The following is a 15,466-nucleotide window of genomic DNA, read 5'->3' as shown; positions in this document are numbered from 1 at the left end:
AAAACTGTTTATAATTTTCTTTAGATTTAGTTTCTACAAAGTTTATATTGTCTCAGGCTATCTAAGGGAGTGAAGATAGCATAGTCACAAAATTGCTACATTAAAGCTAAATTGACTTAGCAATGCTGGAGGTACTTATTTTTCATGCTAAAAATTTAAGGTGCAATTTCCCTTTTTCCCTCAGAAATAACCTGTTCATCTGCTGAAAGTTTCATATATAGATGTTTAGCATTTTTAAACTGGAAAATACCAAAGGGAGTCATATGGCATTGACTAAAAGAGGAAGAAAAATACATAATCATATTTAATCAGCCTTTCTTCTTAAAATATACATGAGTGTGAGGAGCATGTATAATAATTCTATAATTCTATGATGTTATTTTTTTTAATAAATATGTTTGGGATGCAGATCTATACAACTTAATAGTAGTTGCTGAATTGTGAAAAGCGTTATATTTATATGAACTCATTTTATTTATTTTGCACATTTATAATGGTGCTCAACTTAAACAATGTGACTTTGGGCAGTGTAACAAGATAACACTGACAAAAACGTAATGTATGTTGTTCAACTAGTTTAGTTTAGTTTAGTTTTATTAAATTTTTATACCGCCCTTCTCCCGAAGGACTCAGGGCGGTGAACAGGGCATATCATAAAACTACAAAAATACAAAAGTTAAAAAAAGAATTAAATTATTGCCCACAGTAAAAACAATAGAAAATATATATAAATATTAAAACCCTAAGTAACTCCCCATCAGGCCAGGCCAGCTTGTTCAAATAAATGGGTCTTTAACCCGCGCCGGAAGGAGCGGAGATCCGGTGCCATCCGGAGCTCAACTGGCAGCTGATTCCACAAAGCCGGAGCGCCCACAGAGAAGGCCCTCCCCCTGGGGGCCACCAGCCGACATTCTCTGACTGGAGGCACCCTGAGGAGGCCCTCTCTGTGGGAACGCACAGGGCGGAGGGGAGTCGACGCCGGCAGCAGGTGGTCCCCGAGGTATTCCGGACCCATGCCATGTAAGGACTTAAAAACCATCACTAAGACCTTGAACCTCACCCGGAAGACAACTGGTAACCAATGCAGCTCGCGGAGCAAAGGTGTAACATGGGAGTACCGGGAAACTCCCAAGACAACTCTCGCGGCCGCATTCTGTACCAGTTGGAGCCTCCGAGTGGTCTTCAAGGGAAGCCCCATGTAGAGAGCATTGCAATAGTCAAGACGAGAGGTCACGAGCGCATGAGTGACCGTACACAGGGCATCCCGGTCTAGATAGGGCCGCAACTGACGCACCAGGTGAACCTGTGCGAAAGCCCCCCTAGTCACGGCTACTACATGATCTTCTAAGGTAAGCCGTGCATCTAGGAGGACTCCCAAGTTGCGAGCCCTATCTATGGGGGGTAAAGACTCACCCCCCATAGAAAGTGATGGAACATTTTGAATGTCCCGGAATGCCGGAATGTACAGCCACTCAGTCTTGTCAGGGTTGAGTTGAAGTCTGTTCCTCCCCATCCAGACCCGAACCGCCTCCAGGCAACGGGACATCACAGCGAGGGCATCACTGGGTTGGTTTGGGGTCGAAATGAAAAGTTGGGTATCATCAGCATATTGATGATACCCAACTCCAAAACCACGAATGATCTCACCCAGCGGTTTCATGTAGATGTTGAACAGGAGAGGCGAGAGAACCGAACCCTGAGGAACTCCACAAACGAGAGACCTAGGGGCCGATCTCTGCCCCCCTGCCAACACCGACTGCGAACGTCCCAGGAGATAGGAGGAGAACCACCGAAGAACTGTGCCTCCCACTCCCAATCCCCTGAGACGCCGCAGCAGGATACCATGGTCGATGGTATCGAAAGCCGCCGAGAGGTCTAATAGGACTAGGACAGAGGAATATCCCCTATCCCGGGCCCTCCAGAGATCATTCACCAGAGCGACCAATGCCGTCTCCGTGCTGTACCCGGGCCTGAAACCCGATTGGTACGGGTCCAGATAATCCGCTTCATCCAGGACCAGAGGGAGCTGATGCGCCACCACACTCTCAACAACCTTCGCAAGAAAGCGAAGGTTGGAGACTGGACGAAAGTTGTTCAAGACAGCTGGGTCCAGGGCAGGCTTCTTGAGGAGAGGTCTCACCACCGCCTCCTTCAAGACGGTGGGGAAATTACCCTCACTCAAAGAAGCAGATATCACCGCCTGGAACCAGCCTCGTGTCCTCTCCCTGGCTGCATAAACCAGCCAGGAAGGGCATGGATCCAATAAACATGTGGTGGAGCTCAACCTCCCCATAATCCTGTCCACTTCATCAGGGGTCACAGAATCAAACTCCTCCCAGATAACATTGACAAGACCGCCCGTGTCCTGATCGTCAGACTCTTCCTAGCTGGAGTCCAAACCGGTCCGAATCCGAGCGATTTTATCCGACAGATGTTGACCAAACTCCTCGGCACGACCCTGCAAGGGATCCTCCCTCACCTCCTGATTGAGGAGGGAGCGAGTCACCTTAAACAGGGCGGCCGGGCGATTATCTGCAGACGCGATGAGGGCAGAGAAGTAATTGCACCTCGCTGCCCTCATCGCTGCGAGATAAGACCTAATATAGGTTCTTAACCGCAACCGGTCGGATTCGGATCGGCTGGACCTCCAGCAGCTCTCTAGGCCCCGTTTCCGACGCTTCATCTCCCGGAGCTCCGCGGAGAACCATGGAGCTCGATGGGATCTGCACCGGGTCAGGGGCCGCAAGGGTACAACTCGGTCCAGTGCCTCAGTGGTTGCCCTTTCCCAGGCTTCCACTAAGGCATCCGCCGAGTTGTGAGTGACGGAGGCAGGTGGGGATTCCAGCGCTGCCTGGAACCCGTCAGGGTCCATTAAGCGTCTGGGGCGGTACCATCTAGTTGGTTCCGCATCCCCACGGTGGGGGGTGGCAAGACGGAAGACCAGCCGCAGGAGGTGATGATCGGTCCATGACAGGGGCATAATAAATGGAGAGCCCCCACCAAGATCATCCAACCACTGTCCAGATAAAAAAACCAAGTCAAGGGTGTGGCCTCCCTCATGAGTTGGTTCAGAAATTACCTGCGTCAGGTCCATGGCCGTCATGGAAGCCATGAACTCCCGGGCTAACTCAGATGACCCTCCCAGGGATGGTAGATTGAAGTCACCCAAAACTAGAAGTTTGGGGAACTCAATCACCAAACCGGAAAGGACATCGAGTAGCTCGGGCAGGGCTGCCGCTGTGTGACTAGGCGAAACGTACACCAGCAGCAAGCCCAACTGCGCCCCCGAACCAAACCTCAAAAAGAGAGACTCACACCCGACTATCTGAGGAACAGTGGTCTCCCGCGGACATAAGGTCTCCCTAATAACTACCGCCACTCCCCCGCCCCTACCTTGAGCCCGAGGCCGGTGTAGCGCTCGGAAACCTGGTGGGCAAAGGTCAACCAAAGGGACCCCACCCTCTGGACCCAACCAGGTCTCGGTGATACAAGCCAGGTCCGCATGCTCACCCTCCACCAGATCCCGCACAAGGGGAGCCTTATTAACCACGGACCTGGCATTCAGGTACACCAGCCGGAGCTCAGGAGGCTGCACATCCTCACTCCCGGCACCTCGGGGAAGAACCAGAGGGTCGGAGCGCCTCACCGCTTGCAAACAGCAGAGACGGCCCTCCCGGTAACGATACGGCCCTCTGTCCATACGCCTGCTGCCATACCCCAGTGTCGTGGGAATCGGTAATCCCACGACCCGCTCCCGAGCCCCAGATGTAACCACAACCCGCTCCCCCCGAATGCCGTCGGACCCAGGCCTGGCCTGCAACACGGTTGTATGGCCACCCCCCATAGTCAAACAACCATTACCCCCCACCCCTCTCCCTAACCCCCTAAAAAATTTCACTAAAAAATTAACCAGGGGCCTCTTATTAAATTTATATCGAGAGCCCCTGGCCTTACCCGGCCATCTCTCAGGGTCCCAATAATTGGGCCCTTCATCGAGACAACTATCCCAATATACAAAATGGAAAAATTAGAAAACCAAAATGGGACTCAATTCAATTGTCTAGGGGAGAAAAGACAAAAAATACATTTTGGGCACAATGGATCAGCGGTTAAAGATGCTAAGCTTGTCAGCTGGAGAGCTGACAGCCCATGCAATGGGATGAGTTCCAGTTACTTGCCCCAGCTCTTGCCTGCCTAGCAGTTCGAAAGAATGCGAATGCAGTTAGATAAATAGGAACCAGTCGTTGGGAATGTAACAGTGTTCCATGAGTCTCGGCATTGTTGTGATTCAGGGTCAGCCTGTGGGTTCGGCAGTTGGGTCGGATGACTCAGATGAGGGGGAGGAGGGGGGTGTTGAAGAACTTGCTGATGATGGCTTTGAGGCTCCGCAGAGCCCCCAGCCAGGCCCCTCCCACCTGGTGGAGACCCAGCTGTGTGAGCCTGACAGCGTGGATGAAGATGACCCACAGCTGGCCCTGTTCAAGGACGCCCGACGCAGGAGGCAGTCAAGTAGGAGTAAACAGAGGAAGGCAATGGGGCTTCTCGGAAGGAGGGAGAGAGAAGCCACGCCCTGAACTCTTTATAAAGGACTTGTGTGAGGAGGGCTGGTTTGCTGAAAGCAACCACTCAGATAGTGTTTCAAAGCTCCGGTATCTTGGTTCGTGTCTTGTTTGTTTTTGTAATAAATTTGGCAGATGTATTCCAGCCTCTTGCCGTCTGTAAAGGGGTTGCCTTTTCTGCAAGGCCGGTAGCAGGCTGGTACAGAACAGGCATATATCCATGGTGGCCACATGAGCATGGAAGTGCCTTCTGACAATGCTGGTTCCCTTGGCCAAGAAACAGAAAAGAGCATTGTGCCTTAGAGTTGAACGTAACTGACATAACTGAAACCTTTACCTTTTTATCTCTATTTCAGGTAAAAAAAAGGACTTTCTTACATAGTATATCTATTTGGCAGCTTGTTCTATGAGAGGAGGGCATTTACTTTAATTCACTTACTTGTTCTTTTATGTGTTTTTGAGACTTCGTTGACCTATGTAGCTGTCGGCACCCTGTGTCACCTTTTTCTCCATAGATTGCTATGTAAACATCAGCTTCTGTCCCAGCATTCCAGAGATCACCAGTTACTACATGCACCTTGTACGTTGCCACTGAAAATAACAAAGGACAGCAACTGTACCAACATTATGCTTTATGTACAATTATTTTATACTGCTGACTCAACATGCATCAACATCATAGTTATTCACTGTATCTAGCTGACCATTTCAAGTACATGATTCTGGGTGGCTCACAATTAAAACATGCATAAATTACAATAAAACACATGGTGGTTGGAGAACTGTAACAAATCCTCAACATACCAAGAAATCAGTTCTATTCCACATTTGGCACAGGCTCAGGCACAGAACCAGGTCTTCAAAGACTTAGGAAAGGTCAGCAGTTTGGTGGGGCCAATCTAATTTTACAGGGATGATGTTCCAGGTATAATGACAGAAAAGGCTATTCTTTGAAGCCTTGTCAATACTCCTTGGATGATAGAACATGCAACCTGCTCTCCTACCTATCTCTCATGTCACATCAGGCAGGACAGACAGAAATAAATAAATCTGTTTGTCCCTGAGGTTGAAACCTGACAAAACAAATGATCTGGAGCTGTGTATCAAGCCAAAGACATAACTAGGTTATCATTTTTCTCTCTCGGTGGCCAACCTAACTGTTAATCACGTCTGCAACTATTAAGAGTCTTTCCCACCATAAAATATCTTTAATCCCCTCAAAAGTATTAAATTGGCAGCCATCTCTATATCTTGTGGAAGAAAAGTTCTTAGGACTGTATAAATACTTATTTGTCCAGACTCTTTTATATTCAGTTTCAGTGGATGACCCTGTTTTTTAGCAACTGATGCTCATATAGGTGTTATTCCAGTGTTGTTGTTTTTTGTCCTTTTGGCTGGTCTGGCTCCTTGTTTTCTATTGATACATTAATGATCTTTTTGAGGTGCACTGATTATAAAGCATACAGAATGCCAAATGTAGTTAGACATTGGTTGATATGCTTGGTATTACCATGACATTTAGGTTTCAAAGTTTGGCAGTATCTTAATTGTGGAACACGCACACACACATGTATACACACACAAACATGCAGTATATATATTCAATTTAAATTTATATTTAATACAAATTCTTACACAAATATTTGGAAATTACTCAATCAGCAGAATAATCAAATACATATCTTACCTGGAAGAATGGGCTGCCCCTGATGCAAAACAGGAAGTTCCTGACTGATTTCACCTTCATCTTGAGTTTGCATCAGCCACTTTTCAACGGAGAAATCGTATTTTTCTCCTGTTACAAGATTCTGCAATTGCAGCTGAAGACAGACAATTGAATCTAGGTTATTCTTTGCAGAAATGGAGTAGGGCTTTTTGCTATTACAATCCATTCTTAGGACCAGTTACTGAGCTTATGTTTAAAAAAGACTCTTTTTTCACACTCATCTTACAGGCGTGGCATGAACCTAATTCAAAGGTTTCCTATGCTATTTTAACAGTATATGAGCATGTTTTCATGTGTTTTTGCATGTGTGCTTTACTATAATTGATCTTCTTAGAATTCTAGGGATAGAACAGGATTTTGCATATCCAGAGTGAACAAAATGCTTTCACTCCATGCCCTAAAATATTCAAGAGACCCTAAAGAAATTTCAAGCCTATTAATTACATTCTATAGCAGTGAAAACCTTTCATTGAGAGACTACAGTATATTAACTTTACACTTAGAAGTATGATTAGGATGACATCCAGGTTGTTTGTGTTTGTGTGTACGTATATGTGTGTTTGTGCATGTTCATAAAGGTTTATTCCTCTCTGTCCAGCAGGGGAGGATAATATATAAGGCTCTATTTGCCAACAAACAAAATAGATTGATTATCCATGTTAAGATGCTCTCTCTGTACATGTTCCAACCAGAGTGCCTGACAAAGTTGGGACAGAGCCTCATGGAAAACAACTATTTGTGTGGTTGCTAAGAGTTGACTGACACTGATTTGGTGGCACATAAGCAAACAATCATAATGCAATGTCATATCTCATTTAGTGTTACAGATATTATTCACTGCCCCCATTTATGTATCCTACTTAAAACATATGGGAAACGTTTATTTAATTCCTTAGATTTTCATTATTTCAATCACAAAATCAGAGAACAACATACTGTAACCTTGTGTTTTGGCCAGATAGCACATTGTATACTCATGACTGACATTTTCATTTTTCTAAGCTCTTCAAATATAACAAGGTTTTTACAGTATATGCAGTTCATTTATCATTAAGCTGGCATATAGACCTAAATAAATAAATAGTATTAACTTATGTCACCTCTTTGCAGTGCCAGGCAGGGGTTTCTCCAGAATTATTATGCCCTATCCGTATTTTGTATAGATCTCCCAAGTCTTCCGTGTGAATCTGTTAGTGTAATATAGCAAGCCAAATAGTAGATCATATATCTTTTTGAAAACAAATATGCTATCATAACTTCTTTCTATATATAAGATTTATAATACTTTTCCAATCAAAAGACTTCTAGGGAAATTTCACAGGAAAAGCCTCTTCAATTTCAAATGAAACTATGAAGTTACTTTGAATTTCACTTCATACTAAGCTTAGTAACCCAGATAATCATGTATCTCTTCCCAACATGTTGACCTCAAAATGATTTGTATCTTAATGATCATAAGCTTCAGACATTGTGAAGACTGAAAAATAATGTAATCAAACAAAAACTCTAAGGCCATAATTGTGATGAACAGAGTGTTCACTAGAAAAACATTTTATACTTTGTTAATATAAATTTACAAAGACTTAAAATGATCATTTTAGAAGCCAGAATTATTTCAGCACCTATATGAAGATTACTGATTATTTTATGTTATTATAGTAATTATTGTTCAATTTAATCTACATTTTTCAGAAACTAAGATTCATTAAACTCAAAATTACACAGTTACATTGTGTAGTCATAAATGATATTGCTTTGACAAAGCATGAAATAAGCTCAGTGTTATGAGCTGCCAGTAGCTGTATTTCAATTTGAATCTTTTTTGTCCCATACATTTGAACAGACCAAAGGCAGGCAGCCATCTCAGAAATGGAATTCCAGTAGTATTCCATTTCTGAGCCTCCTTTCTTCTAAAAGCTCTGACACCTCAGCCATTTGACATAATTGTCTCTTAACAACAAACTGCAATATCTACCAATGAATAGGCTATATCTGTATTACTACCTTCACTAGATTTATATTTAGGAAGGGGCAATGGCAGATAGAGAACTGTGTGCTGGTATGTTAGTAGTCACAACTTCCTTCAGATTCAGACAAAGAGAAAAATATCTAAAATGGATGTTTGAGCATACTTAAGAGTGTTACTCGTCCCAGCTTCTGCCAACCTAGCAGTTTGAAAGCACGTAAAAATGCAAGTAGAAAAATAGGGACTACTACGGTGGGAAGGTAACAGCGTTCTGTGCGCCTTTGGCATCTAGTCATGCCAGTCACATGACCACGGAGACGTCCTCGGATAAGCGCTGGCTCTTCGGCTTTGAAACGGAGATGAGCACCGGCCCCTAGAGTCGGAAACGACTAGCATGCATGTGCGGGGGAACCTTTACCTTTAAGTTCACATAATTAGTCTTATTTTGGGAAAAAAACATTAGGCAATTATGAAATATTTTTAATTACTATTGTATATAAAATGAAATCACTATTTAAATAAATTTACACTATTTACAATCAAAGGTTCAAAATGTTTCTGCTCTTTTCCCAACCTGAGCTGTGCAATGGACTAGATCAGGGGTTCCCAATCCCTGGGCCACAGCCCGCTACTGGGCCGTGAGCTGTTCAGAACTGGGGCACCTGAAGTGGTGGGAGATCATGCACCCATGCCTGCATCTCCTCTTGTATGAGCAGTGGGTGAGCATGTGTGCCTGCCACTCACACAAATGAGGCTGCGGGTGCAGTTGCTCCCTGCTCGTGCACAACCAGAAAGGTTGGGGAATTTTGGACTAGATGGCCTCTCATTTTGAACAGCAGACAGTTGCCATTTCTTTCTTCTTTTAGATATCAGGCTGTATTTTTGACCGTGTGAGAATTAGCTTTCACAAAAGCAAGAAAAATCAGTCATTTGAATGAATCCTCCCAATTTGTTAATACATTCTTCTGAAGTAAATTCCATGCTAAGGACCAAAGAGGAAAAAACAGTAACAGAAGTTGCATTCATCATAACTCTTGTTGAGTGAGTTGTGTCACAAACTGAAGCAGCCACATCATTATATCATTAGGAGCTGTTGGTGGCACAGTGTTTAGAATGCAATATTACAGGCTGACTTTGTCCACTGTCAGGAGTTCGATCGTGACTGACTCAAGGTTGGCTCAGCCTTCCATCCCTCTGAAGTCAGTAAAATGAGGACCCAGATTGTTGGGGGCAATATGCTGACTCTGTAAACTGCTTAGAGAGGACTATAAAGCACTATGAAGCAGTATATAAGTGCTATTACTATTATTGCAATTAATATAATTTAAATAGAATTACTTGGCTCAAGTCTTGTGGCAGTTGAAAACAGAAAATGACACCATACGAAATGATACTGTTTCCCATACATAGTCACATATCATTAATATTAAACAAACGAGAACTTTTAATTAAATGGCATTGTTCCAAATTTTTGTTAGAATACTTACAATGAAAGTATCTGTGCTTCCTCTTTCAAACACTTTTTTCTCCTCTCCGTATAGAAAGACAGCTCCTGAGTTGCCTCGCTCCCCATATAATGTAATATAAACTTGTGAGCTGGTTCCTGCAGATGGCTGGTCACTGGTAAAAACTACTACCTTCCATTTCATAGCTACAAAAACATAAAAAGCTCTTTAAAACTATGTTGCCGTTTGGAATATATCCATCCCTGTGAGATCAATTCTTCCCTAAGTCAGTTCTAAGAGACTTGAACTTCAAATTACTTATTTTTTTAAGGTTTTATTACACATCTAAGCAGATCTTGGTTTATAGTAGCTGGTTTATTATTGGCTGTTTTATTCAATGGTGTGTATTGAAGATTGCTTTTATTTTATCTGGTATACTTCCAGCTTTTAGGGGATGAAAAACTGTTTAAAACAAACAATTATAACAATCTTTAATAGAAGTGAAATTAATAGATAGTTTGTAAAAAATAATGTAAACATAAATTTTACTTCCTGGAGTTTTTGGATTACATATCTAAATTATATTTTCAACAACAATAAGAGTGATAATATTAATATTAATTTAAAATGGCAGCACTTACATAAAAAAGGGCAGTGTCATTTTAAAAAGCATAAAAAAATCAATATCTCCTTCAGCAACTGGGAAATAAGATTAAACAATGTAAAGTGCGTTTCTAAAGACAAGACAATCCCAAATATTTATCAGTCCCTTCTGAAAATGAACCCCAAACAATCCTTAGAAGTTGATACAATGAAAGTAATTTTCAGTTCAAGCTATATAAACAGAGAATAGGGTGGAATCTAAGTTCACTTTTTTCTTACTCAGCATTCAGGTACTGTGTAGAGTATAAATAAAGCATTCATCTAAATGTATGCTTAAAAGCAAACAGAATTTGCAAGATCTTTTCTTTGTTCTACTTTTCCCCCTTTGGAGAAGGAATCTGACCAATTAAACCAGTTTTCCTTACATAAATCTCTTTTACCATAAACCTGACTGGAATTTAAAATAGTCATACTTATTTGTGGCCCACATTTCTAAAACAGCCCATCTTCTTATCTTCTCTTAGTTATTCCAGAAGGAAGAGAAGTCTGTCACAGGCAGTTTATACTGGTTCATTTTCTCCCAATAGGTGTGCCTCACTAATGACTTGCATTACTATTGATATCCCAAAGATGCTTTTTCACCAGGCAATTGAACTTTCTTGTTTTTCTTTGTTGAGAGTGGAAGAGATACGACATCATCTATCTCCAGTATACAACACAGCAGTTCCAAGAAGGCTTCACACCCACTTGCACTACTCAGCTGACCCTGATGACACAGATAAACCTCCAGGTGGCCTATGTGACTCTCTAAAAAAATGCAAATGACCAGCTGTCTGCAAGGAGTATAAATCCTTCCATTTCCCACCATCCAGTCAGAACTGAAGAAGCTTGGATGAGAAGTGAAATCTCTTCAAAAAAAAACACAAGAAAGTCCGGTTGCCTCATGAAAAAGCACCTTTGGGATAACTATGACCTGGATGACTGAGAATCTCCATAGGCATTACTATTGATAGCAGCAACAAATCTGTATAGAATTATTTTTAATAAAGGCTTTTCTTCACTGTTAAAATGCAATGTTATGCTCATTTGTTAACCCAGTAGAGCAGTATTAAAGAAAGAAAAAGAAACTAGTTTCAAAACTTCAACCTATAATATCAAAGATAAAGGAATATTTTGTTCCTTCCACGTAGTCTGCAGTTCTTCTGATTCTGTGAAGGGGTAAAATAATTGTATCCTTGAGAGATTTAATTGGTACCTCTTATTAGTTCCTTGTCTTAATACATAGAATCGTGAAAAATATAAATACTGACATACAGGTTTTATTAAGCAATTCTAAACTGTTGCTATACTAATAAATAAGAAATTTGCTTCTGCTTATTTTTTTCCCAGAAACACCATTCTGAATAAGCAGCTTTCCTATTTGTTCTCATAACTGTACTTTACAATATGATACAGAAAATGGCTTTCAGATCTGTGCTGTCAAAACGGGAGATGCTGCAAAAATTTGGACATCCACTAGATGGCAGCAAAAGGATGCAGAAAACTAAACTTGATTTTTGTAGCCCAGATTTTGTAGCCCTAACCATACATTAATCATCCCTCACTAATTTTCCTCTGTAATATAAGAATTGTCGCTGTAAGACTCAGAAAAGAAATAAATTAAACCACATCAAAATTTCTACCACATCAAAAGTTTTAGATTTCAGATCATCTTATCATTTCTTTTTCTCTTTTTTCAGTCAACAATTCCAATTCTTCTAGGACAGGGGTAGGCAACCTCGGCTCTTTTATGACTCATGGACTTAAACTCGTCCATGAGTCATAAAAGAGCCGAGGTTGCCTACCCCTGTTCAAGGAGAATAACAGGTGGTTCCAAAATATCTCTCTGCATATTCAGTTATTATAGTCAGCAAGTGGTGTAGTTGTTAAGGTTCTGTGTTCTGACTATGGTAACCCAAGTTCAAATCCAGTTTTAATTATTTAAGTTTGTCAAGTGACTCTGTACCAGCACTAGGTCAGCCAAATCTACCCACACACAAATACCCCAGTTTGATGTTGTAAAGGTAAACAGTGGGGGAGGGGTGTTCTATGAGTATTGTCTTGAATTCCTGGAAGGAAGGTGACATTACAATCCATACGTAGTAAAACTATAAGACAGAACATATTCAATGCATTGCTAAGTAAGTTTGATTTGTACCTGTACAATGTTATAGGTAAACCTCTTGCTATAAGTATCATGAAGTAATACTGTATGTAATTTATTAATCTGTCTTAATGTTATAGAGTCAAAAATTTCGTATGGTCACAGTGAAAGGAAAATTCTATTAATCACCCCAAGAAGAATTTGAGTGGTCAAATTGTTCTGCATGTTACAGGAGTATTTGCTATGGGGGTATCTGCCATGATACACCAGATCTCAACTCAATTACAATTTTTTATATGATTAAACCAAATCCATGCTGAGAACAAGATCAGACATCTGATTCATGTTTACTATTGTACCCTAATAATCTCAAATGGAGTCTAGTTTTGGTCTAGTAAATATAGATTTGCACATAAAAAGTCAACTACATGTTTAGTCTCTGAGGATATATTTTATTATCTATGTTCCATGAACTGATAATAGTAATGACTTACATCTTGCAAAACCAGATGCTAAAAAAAAAAATTAAGACAACTTTTACAAAAATCATTCCTAAAATCAGCTACCTATGATGTCACCAAGCCTGGCATTTGCCTTCAATTTACATTGTTCACCTTGCAAGCAAATACTCAAATTAACAAGACTCAAATTAATCAGGAATTCTTTATTTTTCTTCATTCAGTTATATCACAACTTTATGGTAGTAATTCAGTTTATTGTTCATAGTGATTTTGCAAGCTTAATGATATTCAAATTCCAAATATTTATTACAGTCGAAGACCAGTACAATTAAAAATACTCAAATAGTATCTAGTTAAAAGTTTAGAATAAAATGACAAATAACAAATCAAATCTATGAGTTGCATATGAACAAGAGCATGGCCTGTTATAATGTATTAGTAATTGTGAAAGTCTACAGTTATTAGGTACTAAAATACAATAGGGTAGTAATATAAAAAGATTTGGTGCATTAATTGTATAAAATGGTTATAATGGATTATTCATCAAGTTCCAGCGATTCTTTAGTGCTGCTGTGCAAAATCTAGCTACCTGCACTGTGACTACAATCCGTTCGTCTTTAAGCAACCATTGAAGATAAACGGTATAGGAACAGCAGAATGCCTATTAATTATTGGGAAAATAAATTTTGTTCAAATGTCTCCATAAAAAGAGCAGAAAAGAAGGACAGTCCAGAGGTTTCCATGTCTCCAGAAGCGCAGGGACAGAATTTTTCAAGTTTAATGATAAACATTGTTTTAACAGAATGTACTTGCTTATTTACACAAAAACATAGCTGTCATTGGCATGTCAGGAAATATGAACCAGAAATAATTGCTATTCAACTTAGATTTTAGATAGGATTAATAAGGCAGAGGGCACACTGGATATGAAAACTAAAAAGTATTATCTGCCTATCTCTCTGCACCAATTTATCCATCCATGCATACAAATTTAGAGACCACAGTATCCAAATTCTTAAGGACTCTAGGAAGTTTACAGATCATAATCAACATATGAAGAAACAAGTAAAAAGAACTTTAGCTGACTGGAAAAACAATATACCAAGTCAGCAGACAAAAATAACAATGCCTTGCCTCCCCAAACCTATGCCAAGGTCTAGGAGAACAATCAGGTTTACAACAGTTATCTAAACATCATGGAGATGGAAGCTGTGCAAATCTCTGAGAGAATGTCACTTAAGAGGGAAGATGCTGTACACTTTCTGGATCCTACAAGATGATACTGTTAAATGGATGAAATCCCTAGCAAATGCACTCTACCTGATTGTACCGGACAGACAAAAGCAATTGGAGCTGGGGTAGTCCTTCAGATAGCCTATCTCAGTGGCATTAGTTGAATGCATATGAAATTAATTAAATAAATAAATAGTTTCAGTTACATAATTCTGCAATCTGTGTTGGTTTAGATTGTTTTGATTTTTTTTTAGAATCACACTCTATATTTGCTAGCATGTTTACTGTATGGGGATTTATTGTAATATAAAAGTAGAATTCCTTTATCTGATGCATTTAACATGATGCAATTCTCCTAATGAAGTAGCTTCAAACTATTTAGTCAGGAGCAGTTCTTTCTTTCTGATCCAGCTTCTTCTCATTTTCAAATCTGTTCCAGGAAACTGAGAAATTTTTGGAGCAGATCTTAGAGAGGAGCAGAAGTGGGGCTATTGAGAGATGGTTTATTGTTTTTCCAGCACTGTATTTCAAGATCATACACAATTTATTTAGTAGAAATATAATGTTCCATACACCAATGTCCAAAATATTTCATTGGTATTTATAATGTAGGGGAAAAAATGATACTTCTGCATTTTCAGAATTTGCAAATAAAATAAATACCCATTTGCAGCATATTTTAGTTCTGTGTATGCAGGTATTTGTCCAACTTTAGAAATTTATTTATTTAAGAATGATTAGTCAGAATCATATATTTAATTTTTAAACATCAGAAAGAATTGATTTTTTTTCTGGCATAAAAAATACACTATGGAGTTTTTTGGTTGCTTATGTGAGGACTGGAGCTGGGAACCACTTGGTAAATGTAGATTAGCTCCATGATCCTGCTATTTGTCAGTTCTTCCCATGGTGAAGGAGAGTCATGAATGGGCTTCTCCTTCATTTGCCTGAGTTGTAATAGAAATTCAGAAAATCTCCTATGCATTTAAAGATAATTCTTTATTCCAAGAAATGTTAATTAACCTGATCTTAGTCTACCTTCATATTTCTTCAATGCTTAAAAGGGAACTTTGGAGAATACATAATATTGGGGATGGGCTGCCCTCAAGATTCATATCAACAAAGGCTAAAGAATTTGCATCTTATTCAATTTAGGAAGATGCCAAAGAATATAGGCTGTCAAGGTTCTGATTGATGATCCCAACAAAGTAAGCACAGCGGAGACATTCCAATCTCTAATAAAAAAACTTTATTGAGCGCACCGTATCAGCACTGATGAATAGAAAACCAGCTCTGGGTCAATTGGTGCCAAATAACTATATTAAAAGTA

General features: G+C 40.2%; 1 protein-coding gene across 1 annotated transcript in view; it reads right to left on the bottom strand.

The window, feature by feature from the left end:
- LOC308666703 (lipoxygenase homology domain-containing protein 1-like) overlaps positions 1–15,466 on the bottom strand; it is a 226,928-nt gene that overhangs the window by 172,118 nt on the left and 39,344 nt on the right. Inside the window, exons 4-7 of the mRNA XM_081325599.1 lie at positions 9,739–9,902; positions 7,386–7,472; positions 6,247–6,379; positions 4,999–5,150 (exon numbers count right to left, since the gene is read on the bottom strand). Of these exons, the coding sequence (XP_081181725.1) occupies positions 4,999–5,150; positions 6,247–6,379; positions 7,386–7,472; positions 9,739–9,902 (536 nt within the window). The remainder of the gene's footprint in view (positions 1–4,998; positions 5,151–6,246; positions 6,380–7,385; positions 7,473–9,738; positions 9,903–15,466) is intronic.

Source organism: Vipera berus (assembly GCF_964194415.1).
Source record: "Vipera berus genome assembly, chromosome: 3".
NCBI classification, from domain to species: domain Eukaryota; kingdom Metazoa; phylum Chordata; class Lepidosauria; order Squamata; family Viperidae; genus Vipera; species Vipera berus.
Note: the sequence above shows the minus strand (reverse complement) of the source record. Positions and strands in the feature narration are given on the sequence as shown.